General features: G+C 37.8%; 1 protein-coding gene across 6 annotated transcripts in view; it reads left to right on the top strand.

Annotated features, from left to right (window-relative positions):
• The first annotated feature begins 321 nt into the window (after window positions 1-321).
• Window positions 322-18,203, top strand: part of LOC139776724 (CCR4-NOT transcription complex subunit 6) — a 314,159-nt gene continuing 296,277 nt past the window's right edge. For all 6 annotated transcript variants that reach the window (XM_071713605.1, XM_071713609.1, XM_071713606.1 and 3 more), the window contains exons 1-3: window positions 322-468; window positions 1,299-1,617; window positions 1,716-1,897. In XM_071713605.1, coding sequence (XP_071569706.1) covers window positions 1,310-1,617; window positions 1,716-1,897 — 490 coding nt within the window. In that variant the 5' untranslated portion in view covers window positions 322-468; window positions 1,299-1,309. The remainder of the gene's footprint in view (window positions 469-1,298; window positions 1,618-1,715; window positions 1,898-18,203) is intronic.

Raw genomic sequence — 18,203 nt, forward strand, 5'->3', positions numbered from 1 at the left:
AGATTTCTCATAAAATAAGTTACATAGATTCGTGAATTTTTTTTTTATATACTCTTTATATAATAATGCAGTCAGCTACAGAGCCCGATTTTGCATTTTTGCTCTTAAAAATTTATAATAAATAAAATACGGACTCGCAGCTAACCCAACCCGACAGACGTCTTCACCGTGACTCCGACCCTTTAATTTTCACGTTTCCGCTCTAGGGAAAAAGTTACGCGATCGCTGCCCAGATAATATTCCCTATCGACGTGCGCTTGTGACACTTGCGTGTCCTGCGCTCTCGGTACGACGTCGCGTCGGCTGCTTCGGGAAGTTTCGGCCAATCAGGCAGCTCCGTTTGGCGCACGATCGGTGCAGTTGATAAATGGAGGATTCGTGTTTGTCAAGGTAGTTTTGTTTACGCGAAAATTTTCACTCGGTAACAACTTTCCGCGCGTCTCGTTTGTGCTGAAGGGGTAGATGAAGGTACGTAACGATCGTCGTGCACGCGGGACGCCGTTCTCGGCGGTCGGCGCTGCGTCCCGTACGTGGAAATCAGACGAACGCGTCAGCCCGTCTCCGCGAGCGTATGGGCCTTCTTGGGCAGGACCAGTGGTTGACGCTGAAAAAACTCGCCACCACCTGGTGAAATTCATGTTCACGCGCGGCCCGACCACCTTTGAGCGGTCCGGCGTTGTGTTTCGCGTCGAGATCGGCGAGCTTCTGGCGTATTCGGCCCGCGTGGCCTGCAAAAACCTCATTTCGCTGTCATAGGTTATGGACTTGTACCTGGTGTGTCTCTCTAGTATGGAATCAGATGAAATCTGTCGTCTCGCGATTAACATTGTTCGTCCGCGTTAACTTTGGAAGTTTAAGAGACTTCTTCGTGCTCGACACCTGGTAGAGTCACAAGCATCTGCATTTTCTGTTCTCTTTTCTGCAGACTGGGATGTAAAATTGTTCTATCTACTTGACTGACTTATCACCAGTATTAATCTCATGTCAATCCTGTTGTGTGTGTGTGTGTCTCTCAAATACATATGTCTTTTCCTTTTCAATTTCTCAAAAGCAATATAGTCTACATGTACCTGATAAGTAGTATCAAGTAATATAAGAATCATTGTCTGTTGTTAACTATTCAAATTTTAATAGTTAATAAGCTGATTCTTATAACTATATAAAATGATTTCCTTTACCTTTTTACTGTGCAAGGAATTATATCTGAGAGATATATGCTATAATGTTATTTAAACTACGAAAGATCACAAATACATGATGTTCTTATTTTAAAAAGAATCTTTTATTTTCTTTTGTAGAATATTATAACATGTCCCGCAATCACAAGGACAAATATGAGAACTCCAACCCGCGTCGTATGTATACACTCATGTGTCCTGAGGACTATCAATCGGGGAAGAAATCTCATTGGTCGGAGTTGGAGATAACAGGCAGTATAAGGAACTTGAGCCCCAATTTGTGGCAGATGACTCATCTAACAGCTTTGTATCTGAACGATAATAGCCTGCAGAGAGTGCCGTCTGAGATTGGCCGTCTTGTCAACCTGCGTATTCTGGATCTCAGTAGCAACAAGCTGCGCAGTCTGCCTGCTGAACTGGGGGAGCTCATCTACCTCAGGTATGCCAGAACAGACACAAGTAAACAAAGAAACGTTCACTTTTACAACAAACTCGGTAGTTCTTTTTTTTAACGTGAAATCTGTTGTATTGTTCCAGGGAGTTGTTATTGAACCAAAACTACCTTCGCGTGTTACCGTACGAACTAGGAAAGTTGTTCCAGTTACAAGTGCTCGGACTTCAAGGAAATCCGCTCAGCAAGGATGTGATGACGTTGTACGGGAATGGAGAGCCTGTGGGGACGAACAAGCTGCTGACGTATATGTTGGACAACTTACAAGGTAAGTGGAGAGATTTTATTTGTTGAGCGAGTTATCGAAAACATTAAGTTTAAAATTTATTTGCATATTTTCTGTCATTTTGTTAAAGGGTACGCGATATGCATCTGCTTGGCAATAATGATTATAAATATTAATATTAAATATTAACTGAGAGAGCAGAGTGTCCAAATGATTAGAGATTAAGAATTTCAAAGAAAAATTTCTTTATGAACAGGATTTAACCTATTTTGTTTATCGTTCATAAGTTCGGATAAGACGACTAAATAAGTTTTTAGACCAGCGTGAGTTGGTGCATGTATAATTACATAGTGTTCAAGAAATCAATATCGAATGGTCTTTTCTATTTATATTTGCAATGTTTTTTTTCTATTTGCGCTGAAATCGTGTATAGTCGTCGGTATAAAGAGCGACTGTTTTATCTACGTGACATTCGTTATATTCTGTCACAGTTTGACGTTGTTTGTGATAGATGACGCCACCCATCTCGTTTAAATGCTCAAGAGAAACTAAAGGCCGTTGCACACAAAAAATCTCAAGCAATAAGTCTTAGGGCCGATATCACAGTCTCCGATTAACGTAATCCTCCGATTAAACTCACTCTTCGTCTCTTTCTAGGGGGACAGTTAGGCCCAGTTCAACAGTGGCCAGTTAGCTTAACTAGTAGTTAACTCTCACTCTCCTTCTCTTTCTAACCTTTGAGGTTAGAAAGAGACAGAGAGTGAGAGTTAACTACTAGTTAAGCTAACTGGCCACTGTTGAACTGGGCCTTAGGCCCAGTTTCACAAGTGTCGGTTAACTTTTAATCTTAGATTAACTCACTCTTCGTCTCCTTCTAACGTCCCCCTTAGAAAGAGACGAAGAGTGAGTTAATCTAAGATTAAAAGTTAACCGACACTTGTGAAACTGGGCCTTAGAAAGAGATGCAGAGTGAGTTTAATCGGAGGATCACGTTAATCGGAGACTGTGATATCGGCCCTTAGGCCCAGTGTCACAAGTGTCGGTTAACTTTTAACCTTAGATTAACTCACTCTTCGTCTCTTTCTAACGTCCCCCTTAATTAATCTAAGGTTAAAAGTTAACCGACACTTGTGAAACTGGGCCTTAAGGTGGTCCTAAAGCCGTCTGTAATACCGGTTTTTTTCTTAACGCATATCTTTTTATTGGCTTTATGGATTTAAAAATCCTTCTCCAAAGTTAAAGTACGCATCAAAATCTAGGTCATGGTGGTCGAATTTATATCGAAAACGAAAAAAAATTAATATTTTTTGGTATACGTGACGACAATATTTGCTTTGTACAAAAATTTCACAATAAATATCCACAAAATTAGACCGGCATGACCTAGGGACAACATGTAAGAACAATATCGTGCAATTGGAACTAAGAATAAAAGCCTACAAAAAAAGATTAATTGTAATGAATGCAATATAACCTATAACCATGTCTATCTTTGTTTATTATCATTGTCTATACAAGGACAGATATAGAATTCGGTCGGTAATACAGACGGCTTTAGGATCCCCTTAAGGTGATGCTGGAGCCGTCTGTATAACCGACAAAATTACCATTTTCTATGTTATCGACTACATCTGTCCTTGTATAGACAAAAGATATAGACAAGGATAACACGCTACATTGCACGCATACATACGCACGATACACATCGACATCATACTTTTATATTACGCTTCCAAATCTTGATTTGGGGGGTTTATCGATGTTTTTATTGTTGTGCAATTCAGGGGAACTTGTTTTCGCGTTCGTACCAATGCAATGGTATATCTCTTATATGAAATACATCTTGTGACGAGCTGACAGCTCGCCGCAACTCGAGACGCCATATTGGGATAAAAGTAGGATAAGGAAATCTGTACTTTCGTAATTTTTTCTCGTTTTCTATATAAAATTGGAGTTCCCCTGAATCATTAATGTATGTACTGCAATTCTGGAGAAGGATTTTTAATTCTGTCAAATTAATACGACGCTACGTGCCGACAAAAAATGCCGGTAAAACAGACGGCTCCAGCATCACCTTAAGGGGATCCTGCAGTGACAGGCGAACTTCCTCGACGTCGATAATGTCAACCTTTCTAATTTTGTTTTCCCTATATCTGTCTTTGTCTAACGAAATGACATCTGTCCTTGTTCGATTGCTCGCCATCTCTCACAAGATCCGGCAACTACTGTTGCTGCTCTTCTTGCCATCCTGCATCCGTATTTGCATTACTAAAATAAAATTTCGATGGATCTTTTTTTGTACGCATTGAATCTTACTTCTACTTGCACGATATTATTCCTACATGTTTTCCCAAGGGAGGATGATAAACATTATGTATGCATAAACTGCATAATTTTTGTTTTAAGCAAATATTGTCGTCAGGTGACAGCTGTATGTGCCCCAATAAGTAATATTTTTAATTTTTTGGTGTTTTTGATATAAAATCGCGTTTGTTACCTTAGATTTTTGTGCGGACTTTAATTCTGTAAAAGATTTTTGCAATTCTATAAAGCCAATTAAAAGACCCATCTAAAAACGATAATGTCGGTAAATCATACGGCTGCAGGATCCCTTTAAGCAGTAAGCAAATCAGCCAACCACAGTCAAGAACTTAAGACATAACGAAAGCGGTAGCGAATCCAAACTGTTGATTTCCTTACTGCTTAAGTTTTTTTTTGTGTCCCATGGCCTTAACAGCGTTTTCTACTGGGAAAACTAGTGCAACACTGGTGTACATTGAGTACAATTTTATTGTTCTAATGTGAAAATTAGTTCACTTATTTTCAGTGTTTAATGTTCTACTGACAACAATTTGTCAAATTATACTCAGTAGAACATTAAACACTGAAAATATGTAAACTGATTTTCACATATAAATAATAAAATTACACTCAGTGTGCACCAATATTGCACTAGTTTTCCCAGTAGAAAACGAGCTACAACCTTGCTTTAAAGAATATTTAAGCTCTAAGCCGTAAGAAATTGACCAATCACAATCGAGTATTCTCCTCACATTCCATTGTGATTGGTCAATTTCTTACGGCTAAAAGCTTAAATATCCTTTAAAGCAAGGTTGTAGACCAGCACGAAACGAGTCGTACAGCATCTAAAGATAAACTTTTGACAATCTTAAATATAAGGTCTGACTATGAATACTGGCCTAAGTTTAGGCTTAGGTTTAAGTGCGAAATTTTAGTCTATTTTTTGAGTCTTATTGGTATACAGTTTGTATGTATTTTGCGTGCAAAAATTTTCCTATACATTCTCAAAATAAATTCTCTTAGGTTAAGATGCGCCATCCAAGTAATCACCAGAACAGCTAATTTACAAGTGCTCGGAGTATTCGTATAATTTGTGTATCTGTGTGTTAGTTTCCTACAACTCATTGTATATCCTTAGCTCAATAAGCCTGTTCGTAGGGGTTGGTCTAAAAAAAAACAAAAAAAAAAAACAAAAAAACAGCCCAAGAGGAACTTAAAAAAAAAATTAATGCTAAATCTGACTTTCATAATCTATGAATTTTATGTATAATTTAGCACTTGCGTGTTAATATCATTCTTGTGATATTTCCATTAAAGATTCAAAGTAGCTCAAGAAAATTTTATTTCGAAAAGAAAAAAAAACAGAACCCAGTGATACTTATTTAAAAAAAAATTATAAACGTTTTCGTTATAGTGTAATTAGTCTAGAAGATCTTTAAAAACAAAAAAGAAAAATAAACAATAGTGATATTTTAATAAGATCAATTTTTCCAAGAAAGTCGGCCTTTTAAAGTCGGCCTTTTATCGACGCGGAATCCAACTTCTGCCTGGCAGAAAGTAATATAGAAAGGTGGCAGAAGGTAATAGATTCAAACGGCAATTAGTTATAAAAAAAAAAATTTGTAACGATTTTTTTCTTAACAGATATTTTTTTACGAAAAAATCCGGATTGCTTTCTCCCCAGTCTAATAGTATTCCATGTAAATATTTAGGGCCCTTTGCATTTTTTCGAGCTTCCAAATTTTATAAACATTTCTTTGATAATCAAGTCAGTTTTTTTTCTAAAAGATATTTAATTATCGCCAGATAACGTTAATCTCTTTCGACTCTTTCTCTTTCACGGTCGGATGGGTGGGTGGACGACGATCGGGCTTGGGTTTATGCTCCGTGGAAAACGAACGTTCGTAGAGAAGGAGTCGCGGTTAGAAAGAGAGAGAAAGAGGGCGTGATACTATCCATTGTGTTGCGCGCATTTTTGCCGGTTACCCGATCGCCTGAAAGGTCTCGGCAGTGCCATTTTCCGTTTATCCATTGTTCTCCGGGACTTTTACTGTCCGATACCGCAACACCACCGTGCGTCGTTGCCAGTCATTTCCCCTTCGCGGCTCCTCCGCCGTTTCTTCTCCGCGGTATCGAGATGTTCCCGCTCGTCATCCTCTTCGTCCCCACCCTCTCCTCTGAGTTTTCTTGGCTCCATCTATCCTCTTCCTATTCTTTCTCTTGTTTCACAGGGAGTCACCCTCTTATCTGAAAATCATGCAGAGAGCATTTCTGTATTTCACCGTCGTCAAACGCATCTTGTACATGCACTTGTCTCCGTCGGGATATTTTTCGTTTTTACGCGATGATGAAACGTAGTTCATGTTTGAGAAGCGGAAATTGGGGATCTCTGCGAAAATTCGGCATCGCGGATGCACATCGAGATCATGAGATGAAGTAAATAATCGAGTTTATCGATTTTAGTCAAAAATTGAAATACATATTAAATGGGTTATATAATATTTATAATATATATTAATATTTTTCGGATGCATAATTCTCATCTTAAACCTGTGAAACTCGCTTTCCCGACTACGGGATAAGTAATATTAAAATTGATATATTTTGGACGTAAATTGATATACATACATATATCGCAGATAGAGAGATATGGTAGATCTGAAGAGGCAGCACACACACGACTATAAGAACGATGAACGTTTGAGACAATCTTTTAATTTATCATTCATAAAATTTAATATAAAGTAATTTTTATAGGTTTCGTATGAACGAACTTATGCGCACGTTAAAACGTCCTATAAATTTTTATAGCACACGAGTATAGCCCATGATTCGCGGCGGCTTAAGAACGAACTTGAGCTAAGAACGTTTAATATTAATGGTCTGGCATTTAGTGGCCAGGTCGAAGGGGTTAAAGCTTGCTCATAAAAACGGCGGTTCTTCCCCTAACGGGGTATCTTTCGTATAAGGTTACATGCAAATTTGTTTGCCTTTGAACGTACGCGGCGTACACGGCGGGGTTCGCGCATTGTTGCGCGCAGCTTTCCGCGAGATCGGCTAACAAAGTCGGTCGAACACGGGTGTGCGAAAGTGCACACACGATGATTTATATAGACATATTTGGCAAAGCCCTCGACGGTGTGGGAGCCCGAAGTCTCGGAAACAAATTTATGCACATTGTATCAGTGGGGATCTCTCGGCGGCATCGTTGTCACGACTTCCCAGAAGTAACGTGACTACGATTGCGCCATAATTGGCCTAAGTGTGCCCATTGTGCTCGTGTCACTTGCGTGTCGCCTACAGGTGTCTCCTCCACTTTGTTGTGTCTCGCGATTTACGTCGGATTGCGAAACATCGGAGACCAGTTGCTTGCACCGAGTCCCCCGTACCTTCGTGCACTGTCTCCGTCCCAACGGTTTTCTACTTATATTTCGCAATGCTTTATTGCCAACTAAGTCTTCAGCATCGTATCAGTTAATTTGATGACAGAAATTATACATATAAACAAGAGATTTAAAATAAGAGGCAATCTTTTAATTTATTGATATTTAGTGGCTCAGAATATAAAAATATTCGAATTAAAAAAATAGGCAATAAGAGCCGAACTTATATATCTTGACTATCTTGTATAATAAATTTTATCGACTGTACAACAAGTTCAGCTCTTATTGCCTATTTTAATTCGAATATTTTTAATTTATTATTTATAAAATAATCGTAAACCACATACATAAAAAAACTTATTAGAAAATGTTATATATGATCGACTTATTTCAATTGAACTTTCTGTTGAAGTTTTAATTGAATTTCAACTTTTATTATTAGTGAGAGTTATTTTTATATAAAAGATTAACAATTTTTTATCTAATCTTTTTTTCTTTTTATTTTTTTATGCGATACATTTGATTACGTGTAGTTTGTTATATATATATATATATATATATATATATATATATATTCAGGGTCATATTTAGTTGTTTGACAACATAGGTATAACGAAAATAATGCTGCCTTCTTGAAAAGAAACCGGGTCTCGCGCCAGCGAGCCGAGTGAAAGGGGTCCCAGGGCCCCCGAAAAAGAAAATTGTTACCCGCTATTCACTTGGTCGCCCGCGGCCCACCGAGCCATCTCACTCGTGTAATTACATGTGAGGGCCCGCTCCGTGATAATTGAGGACGAAACCGAAGGGAGAAAGTGAACTGCCGCCGCTTCGCGTACGCGGTATGATTCATTCGTTATTCGGCGCGCGCAGTGTATACACACGCGAGGAGACGGGCCCAAACAGGTCCCCGTAACTAGGGCATGACGAAGATGGTACCTGCTGCGATTGCACAAATCGACCGGAGCGCCAGTCTTGTCAGCACAATGATCTTAATATAATGAAATTTTATGAGAATAACAGATTATTATTAGAAACAATAAATATATGATATAGACATTTTTTTATTATAAATTGGTGTTTAAAAGTTACTTCCTTGTGTTATTCGTGGGAAAATATAGATAATAAAAGTATTAGTTGCATGTAGATATCTAGCAATATATGTATAGGTAAATGTAATAGCATGGTAGAGAGAGGGAGAGAGGGAGAGAGGGAGAGGGAGAGGGAGAGGGAGAGGGAGAGGGAGAGGGAGAGGGAGAGAGAGAGAGAGAGGCCAAAACGATATTGATCGCGACTTTGAAAGCAAATACGAGTTATGAATTGTAATTGCATGCTCTAACAATTTGTGTCACTTGGATGTCCTCATTAACGCGTTTTCCCCCATGCGCGGAGATATCGTTCAAATAAGTATCCTGTTTTTTTAAAAAGATGAGTTTTCTTCAGAAAAAAAAGAACTTGATTTCGACGTCACGGAATAATAAATAAAGGCGAACCTTCGTAATGTTGATAAACGAGAGCTTTCATAAAATTAAGTAAACATTGAGGACCTCAGAACTTTTAAAAGAGGTTTATACTATCGCTTGACACAACTGACAATGAGTTTGTTAAGAATCGTCGCTATGCAAAAGTTGCCTGCAGGTGGTGCACCTCTATACTATAACTAATTCCATATTTTCATGTAAAGCTGGAAACATATTCGTTTCCCTAGTTTATTTTCGTGTAATTTTTAACTTAATATGAAAAATTGTGAAAAGAGACGAGGCACCTCGCGCGAATCAACTTTTCTTTAAAGAAAAGTTAATTGAATAAGAGAACGTGATATTTTTAAATATTTTTTTTTGTCAAAGTGAACTTTATGAACTTTCGGGACGTTCTACTCTGTCATCGTTATTTCGATACAAGAGACAGTGAGTATAATGGCACGTCTATAAAACAAGTTCGTCATTGTTTCCGTTATGAAAAGGAAAGCGCTTGACGTGAAAGTAATTGAAAGTACCGTTACTAGTACGTATTGTTTTAGGTCATCGATTAATATTTCAAAGTCACGCGTACTCCTCCGGATATGAGTCACGTGTAAACCCGAGGAAGTTTTGAATTATTTTCACACGGCAAAAGTTAACTATCTTCTTTGAATACCTAATAAGTAACAAAGTTATCTTGTCATTGAATATTACAGATATTTCAACGATCTGAAGACTTTATTGTTATCTAATATAACTGTAGTCATTTATTATTACCTACAACGTACGAGCATTTCAACTGCTGTTAAGGGGATCCTGGAGTCACGGCAATTACCGACATTTCAGTTGGACCAATTTTCTTCGAATTGGCTTTACAGAATGGAAACACGCAGTGTACATGGCGTTGCAATCTGACAAGGACAGATATCTCGTAGGATCTCGTTAGATAAGGACAGAATGATCAAAATAATCGATATTTTTAATTCCGCTTAGATGAGGGCGCTTTCCCGTCGGAGTTCGGCCGTCACTCCAGGATCCCCTTAACGCGGCGTCTATAATTTTATTACATTTAATATTCGATTTTGATTTTAAGACAATTTGATATTCACTGTATTCTGAATATATAAATCATTCTTTTCTGATTTGTCAGTTCTCAGGTATTCGCAAATCAATGATTAATGTATTCCAACCTTGTTTGTCCGTTATATTCGTCCTTCGATTATACCTACTACCCTTCGTTAAGTAACACGGGCTATTTCAGTCTCAGTTTAGTTATATATTGGCACATTGTAATAATTGACGACGGTCATTTCTTACAGAATCACGTAACTCGTAATTCTGCATAGAGACATTGCAACGCGCATCGATTACGTTTCATTTTTATGGACAGCACCGCGCGATGCTATTTTCGGATCGGTCGGTACTTACAGCCGGACAGCCGGCGGTTTCTTCGTCGTACTCGTAGAACGATTCGGACGTGGGAAAGCATGGAGTGTTTCCGACGAGGAAACTCGTTTTTCCCTCTGGTATACTCCCCCGCCAAAGTTCCGCTCTTTTTATCGCGGCCCTGCGCCCGAGACCTGGAACGAAAATTACTTCGTTCGTTAAGTTGAAAGGTTTGCTTCCAGCAAAAATTGTATCTGCTGCTTTCTACACTCTGCGACATACTAATTATGTAGGAGGCTGGCTTACACTTCCAGATACTCGATCCGTTATCGAAGACAGGTAATGAAAATTTGATAGCGTCGCGAAGAAATGTATTTATCACACGTATTGATTTAATGTTAATAAGCTCTCTTACTGAGAGAGACCTTATCATTAATTTGTTTTTTTTTAGAAGTTCGGGTAGTCTTTTTAAAGTTAAACGCATTACTGTACTTTGATTTTTATATATAAATTACAGTTTTTATGCATTTTGTATATTTTATTAGTTAATAAATTTTTCACATTTTTTCGTGGCTTTTACTATGCTAGAAATGGATTCTTGTTACATTTATCAGGCAAAATATGTCACAATAAATAGGTCATGGTTGTTACAATGATTCAAATCTAATGTATTATACTTTGTATCAGGAAAGAGATCCACTTTTCCAATTTAACAACCTAGTTTAGAGTTTCTAGAGTTATCTAGAAACCGTTCCCATCATCAATAACTCGATTATGTTGAGATTTATAATCTCGTAGTTGTCAGCCGAGTTAGGTGTTTCGAAGTTATCTTTGCAAGATGAAAGCTGTTTATGCTAATGTATTATCTTAATTAAAAAGTAAACTTTTAAACGGAGATTATATTTTGCGTATAATATAAACTTTTTATTTTTGAAATTCAATGACTGAAATAGTCTCACTCAATAAAAAAAGACTAATTAATGACAAATTTTTTTTTTGAAACATATTAACTTCTTTGTAAAGTTGTTGCTATTTTTAACATCGGGAAATTTATGAAGAGGACTATTATTTGTTAATTATTTTTTTGTGTTGTTAATTATTTTTTTTTAGATATTAAAAGATATTCTCTAGCTTAATTTATTGGCTGATTTTATTATTAGTTTCTTCCTAGATTAACTGAGTATCTATGTACGATGGTGGAGAATTTAATTAACTAAAATTAACTAATTTTATCGTGAATGAATACTTAATAATAGGATAGATTTTAATTATTCGATCGAATACTGCGAATAAAAGGGAATCAATGTTATGTAAAGAATTATTTAGTACCAATTTCCATTTATCGTGGCGCTTCGTATTTCCGAAATAGTTTCGTCAGCGGCTCTCCATAAACGGTAATCCCAACGAGAGGGAATCGCATCGATCCGTCTCCCCGTGGGCCGAATAATCCGAATTCGCGTTCGCGGCCGTCGGCGGCCCGCGAGAAAGATTCCTCTTTTATTTTTTAATTCCCCGACGAACGAGCGAATCCGCACCGACGGCACACGTCTCATTCGCAGGAAAGTCTCTTTATGTCGGCAATAACATCGGGACGTGCTTTCTCGATAGTGGGACACGTTTCGAGCCAGTCGTTGGACCCTCTTCCTGTCTCCCCCTACCCCTCCTCCTCTCCTGCCCTCGTCTCGAGCCGGACCGACTGGTTACATTCTCGTTCTCTCGCGAGTTCCAAGTACATGCACGGTTGGTTCACTTTCTACCGAGAGCACCTGACCCCCGCGTGCCACCCATTGGGGGCCCCGCCGCCACCGCCACCGCCACCGCCACCACCATCGCCGCCGCCGTCGCCACCGCCGTGAGTACTTTCCTCGCTCGGGCTATCATTAACCCGGCCGAGCAAACCCGCCGTTAAATTGTTTCGCGAGCAGCGGATAACCACCGGCTCGTTTCCCCTCGCGAGTTATCGCCGCGCGCTCAAAGCCGCCGACGTCCGTGGTTAAGGAGCATTCGACTTCTTTTTCCCTTGCTCCCTTTCCGTCCTCCCTGCCTCCCTCTCCCCTCGCTCACGCCATTACGAACCGGCGCGGCGACAGATCGCGTTGTTTTCTGGTCATCGGTCTTCGCTCCGAGGCCGACCGATTTTATGATCGAATCTCTGAACTGTCATCGAGATCTTCTGCTCTTCGTCGAAAAGTCAATCCGCGCGAGACAACGTGATTGTCGCACGACCGTTTCAGGATCAATGGCGCTCTGCGCTGTCAAATAGATAATCGACACATTTGACACACGTGTATACGTGCAAAGAGCTCGAAATCTTAACGCGTTTTCGTTTTCGAAATATTCTTAGGGAGGTCTTAAAGGTAAAATTTTTCCGCGGATATCGTTTCGAGTCAAGCCGGATATTCCGTCACCGAGCGGCGCTTCAAAATTGCGCGCGCGCGCGTCGGAATTGCATCGGCATATATTTCTCGCCGCCAAACGAGTTTATTGAGGTGAACGAGACTCACACAGAGTGTGTGCATCCGATCTGCCAATCGAAATAGCTCCGGCAATAACGAAAGTAGGGCAGTCCGTCGTTTCGCCCGTTGCTCCGGCGCACACGGCTACGGAAGGGAAAAATACGAAAGGAACGAAAACGGCGGCCGCGTCTCTCTGAGGTTGCCAAAGCTTTAAATGGATGTCGTGGCCTCAGTGCCAAAAAGGGGGCAAAATGATTAAGGTATGGAAAGCATACCTTATAGAGAGCGTCTAGCTTTCGCATCTCTCTTTGACGAAAAGCTGGCCATCTCTGATGCTACGTTCAATCCATCATGATGAAATAAAATTAATCGTAGACTAAACTTTGTGGCTTATTACCGTGTCGGCAGTGTAAATTATTATAATGAGTGTAAGTCTTGATTGAATATATGTTGTATGTATATTTTTGACATATTTAGACGTAGCGTATAATGCCGTTTGTTATACACAAATAATTATACTACGCAAATAATATGAAATGTATTAGATTTTTAGATTTACATTTTGATACATTCACATCGCAAATATATTAAATTTTATTCCATTGCTGGAAATATTGGATGTATATCGAGGTATAAATCATTCGGCCTCATCGATTTGATTTGTTTATGGTGCAAATAATGGTTTATCAACAATTCAGTCGATCTTCGATTTCCTATAATCCTCAGCAATTCGTTCCGCCGAAGAATAATTGCGCGATGACCTACTCCACGCTTTTTTTTGCTAATATCCGTATACATTTTAATAACGACTTGTATTTTAATAAGGGGATTTGAGAGTCGATTTACAATTTTCGTTCAGGTTAATGTGTCAGTAGGTCTTATTTCTCATTCAACGTTCCTCAGAATTACGAACACACATTAATTTAAATGAAAAATGCTGCCATTATTAGGTGGGTTCCTTGTAACGATGTTATGTAATGCAAATTTTACAGCATATATAATACTATAAATTATATCGGTATATAGACGCAATAACACTGGAAACCTATACCTGAAACTTTATTGAATTATTCATAGATACGTTAAAAATACTTTGTATTTAGACGTAGTAACAACTTGTTACGGGAAAGTATTATCTTGATATTTCTTTAGTATTATGCAGGCTGGAATTATTCCATACCATGAAATTCAAAACGGAAATAGATACGTAATATTGTAATAAGATATTGAAATAATAGTGTCTTCGTCTCTTTTTAAGAAGACAGATTAGTAGGTAATATTTCTGCAACAAGTTCTTTGCAGGAAGCGTCTACCGTATCACTCGGATCCACTTCAATTTCCCAAAGAGGAATAAATTCCTAAGGCACTCGTGATAAGAGCATTAGTTTAACTTCAGAAAAGCAGCGTACATATATCCACCCGTCTCACCGATCGCACGTTACAGACATATGTATAATATATATAATATATATACATTACGTATGGTTTTGCGTTTCCCTGTGAGCGTGTTGCGTGATGTCAAGAATGCTCACCTCGAGATACCTACTATTGTTCCGGCGGTTTGCATATGAGTTATAACTTTATTCGACGACCTATAACCCCGAATCCATTCTGATCGACAAATCCGTTCGCTCCCCTCTATCTTTCTCTTTCTTTCCTCCTCTTTCTTTCTCTCTCTCTCTCTTCGCTCTCTTGTATCCTCGTGAGTCACGTCGGCGTATACCGCGTGTGCGCGGGCATAACCGCACGAGATTTCCTGCCTTTCTCCAGACATGGCGGTTCGGGCAAGAAACGAGGCGAATATCAAACGATAAAACATTTATTCGCGGACTCGTGGACGAGAGGAGTGTGTGGGCAGTGGGCAGCGCGCCTAACGAGGCTCTCCTTATCTCTGTGAACTTGCCAGCCCCACTCTTTCTCACGTTTTCCTGCCTCTAAACCTGGGCATCTACTGTTCGAAGAAGTAGAGCAGGGCGCGCATAGTCGAAAACGTAGTCCAAAAATTTATCCAGGCGCGCGAGAAAGTTTCGGGAAAATTTTATAGGAGTTTAATAAATACATTTGTTTCGCGAAATATTTTATTGTGCTTCTCTTCTGGCGAAGCATAATAAGATAAAATTTATGTCTGAAAAAAAAAAAAGATAATATCTGCTTTGGAGGAAAATTTTATAGAAGTTAGTAAATATATTTAATGGAATCTTCTTTTCTATTCTTTTTAGACGAATTAAATTAAATTCTGCTAATTTGCTCTTGTCTTTTTGATGCTCTTGACTTTTATTTATACATTAAATTCGATAATTTAATGTTTGTTTTTTTAAGTTTTATGTGAAATATTTTAATTTACATAATATGAAAATATTAAAAAGTGATAACAAGATCATGTTTGAAAACTTTTTTAACGTAATAATTATGAACAATTTGATAACATTTCAGAATTTCAGGTATATTATAGATCTCTAGTTTTATTTTTCTGTTGTTTATAAATTTCGTCATATTTTCAGTTTTTTACATCTTTAAATACATGTTTATAAAATATGACAAGACGCAGATATATTTAATTACTACTATTATATTTATAGAAATCTATTTGAAGTCGAATACACTAAATATGTACGAGAAACGAAATTAATAATAAGTAATTATTGTGTTAGGTAATGAAGCCGTTATATATTCTTGCTTTATCTAATATTAAACAAGTTATTATATTATTATATAAATAAATCGTAAATTAATTTAGTTCAGCTATTATTGATTAATTTTTAATAATAGATATTATTACGATGATGATAGTTTTATGTAATAACTGGCATAATAATTTACATTAATTATTTGCGTCGAGAAATTCACCGAAGTTTTCGATGAAGGGGTATCAATGACCACAACAACCGCCAGTAACTGCGCTAGTTGCTCTCTGAAAGGAGGAAGAAAGGTTCGAATTTCGCTCTATTCCGAATTTCTCTCATTACTGTTTCTTCGGCTCTTTCCCGCCTCGCTCTTTCCCTAAATCCATCCGATCTTTCACGACCTCGAGTTACCACCCTCGCCGACCTTTTATTCCGAGGGGAAAGTTTAATGAGGGTGTTTATCTCAATTGCATACCAGTTGGTCTCTCTAAATTCGAGACCTGCTTAAGTTTCGTCTTAATGACGTTACTTTCGCAGAATGCCGTGCCGCCGAGTCGATCGAGGAGAGGAGCCGCTCGCGATCGCGTAACCGTTAATAGTGCGAGCGATGGAGTACGATTGGAGAATCTTTATGAAGTATTCATTCGGCCTCGATCGATTCAACTCGCCTCCATTCTTGCCGCAATAAAAGCAATCGCGCGATCGAAAAACCGGGCGGAAGCTGGAATTAGAATTCTGCCTACCTTTTATCGTTATTTTTGCTGTTACACTTATTGTGTTTGTTATTGCATGCATAAGGAAATTACAGTTACTTTTCAAGATTTACCTTCTAAAGTTGAAGAAATTTTTTGCATGTATACAGATTTGAGTAAGTTTCATTCGAGTTTTTTATACTTTAAACTGAATAATAAATGCTAAACATATTTTTATTGCATCTTTTTTATCTAGAAATAATGTGCAGTGATATACAAAATGTATGCTTTCAATACAATTTTGAAAAATAAATAAGTGAAAATACGACCGTACATACACATGATATAAAATCAAATTAACAAGGGTAACACCGTAATCGGTCAGGACTAAGTCTCGATTGCCCATAATATTATTTTTTTGAGTGAATTTACGTCCGAATTTTTACGCAATCAAGATCAAGTCCCGACCGATTACGGCGTTTTCCTTGTTAATAATTCTGAAAAACTAAAATATTTTACTGTTACTTCTATATATACGCCTTATTTGTGTTTGTTCATTATATCGCAATAATATGACTATGCTTGAATTACAAACGTAAAATGTTTTTATTACATGTTTCTCTAATCCTATTGAATTTTCGCCTCTTTCATTCCATTATCATTCTCGCACTTCTTCATTAAATATCGCACGATAAAGTACACCAAGTGTCTTGCTAAACGCAGTCGAGAGATTCCATCGTCCTTAAGGCGGGATTATTAATTAATAAGTTTCGGGACGAGAAACTTCTCAGAGTTTCCTCTCGCCGCTGTACCATAAATTTGCGGGGTATTCCAAGAATAACCGACTGTTTCCAAGAAGAGATTGCGTCTACTTTCTATTCCGTAGCCGTCCCCATCTTCTGAATCTGCGCGTTAGAAAGACCGGAAAGATCCGTAAAGCGCTATACGTATAGAGAAACTAAGAGTCTGTCGCCATAATTTCAATCGTGCGCGTTTCTCAACTTGGCTGAATTCTCATGGAACAACGCGAATTTACGCAGATTGTGTTGAATAATTATTTTGTAGAATATTATAGTATACACGAATTTCTGTCACTAATTACAAATTCACGAAAGTTATAAAACACTGCATTGAGATTAAAGTAGGATAATTGAAAATATGTGATTACGATTTAATAACACATATATTAAAATTGTTAAATTATTGCCAGAAACGAAACAAATTTCAATGTAATTTTAAGTTTTATTTATTCTGTTAAACCAGATTTTCATCCAAATTTTATTCAAGTGTTACTATATTGTACATAAAGAAGTTTGCGTGTTTTATTAAAAACTTTTGTTTTTACCGTGTTATGAGATAATTTTCCAAATGAACGAATAACTAGCATTATTAAAGTATAAAATATAGTATAAAAGATATATATAAATATCTTTTCTTTTAATCCTTGGGTAGGAGAGACCGGGGCAAAGTCGTCATTATTTTTTCGGTGCCGATTTTTAACAACAAAACAAATAATTTTAGTAAAATGTGGTATACCGTTGTAAAGAGTGAACCCTTGGCTACAAAATTTATACGGACATTTTTGGTCTACGTCGCTTTGTTCAATTGATATAGAGTGAAAACGACAAAGGTGTAAAAATTGAAATGTCAAAATTGCCGGGGCGGAGTCGTTACTCCATTCTCGGACTAAATTTTAAATGAAAATTTATAATTTCGATCATGAAAAATGATAGGATACATACGCACGAAACGCACTGTTTCTCGTCAGCTCTATTCTGTCATTTCTGAGCACACGCAGCACATATTATCCAAGTCCTCGCCGGACTCCTACCACTGCTGGCTTCTTTGACTTTAATTTTTGCCCGAAGCCTTCATGATATGGCTTGGTGACGACTTCGTCCCGGACACAGATTTTAAGTTTGATCCGCTCATGAAATATTAGAAATCATCGAAAAAAAAAATTTCACTGGATTCGTTCAGCATGCATTACTCTTTAGAATCACTTATCTCGAGATTCGGAGAGAAAATAATATTTAAAATATTTAAAAT

Source organism: Temnothorax nylanderi, unplaced genomic scaffold (assembly GCF_030848795.1).
Source record: "Temnothorax nylanderi isolate EJ_2023f unplaced genomic scaffold, tnyl_v1.0 TNYL_tig0126_pilon, whole genome shotgun sequence".
Lineage (NCBI taxonomy): Eukaryota > Metazoa > Arthropoda > Insecta > Hymenoptera > Formicidae > Temnothorax > Temnothorax nylanderi.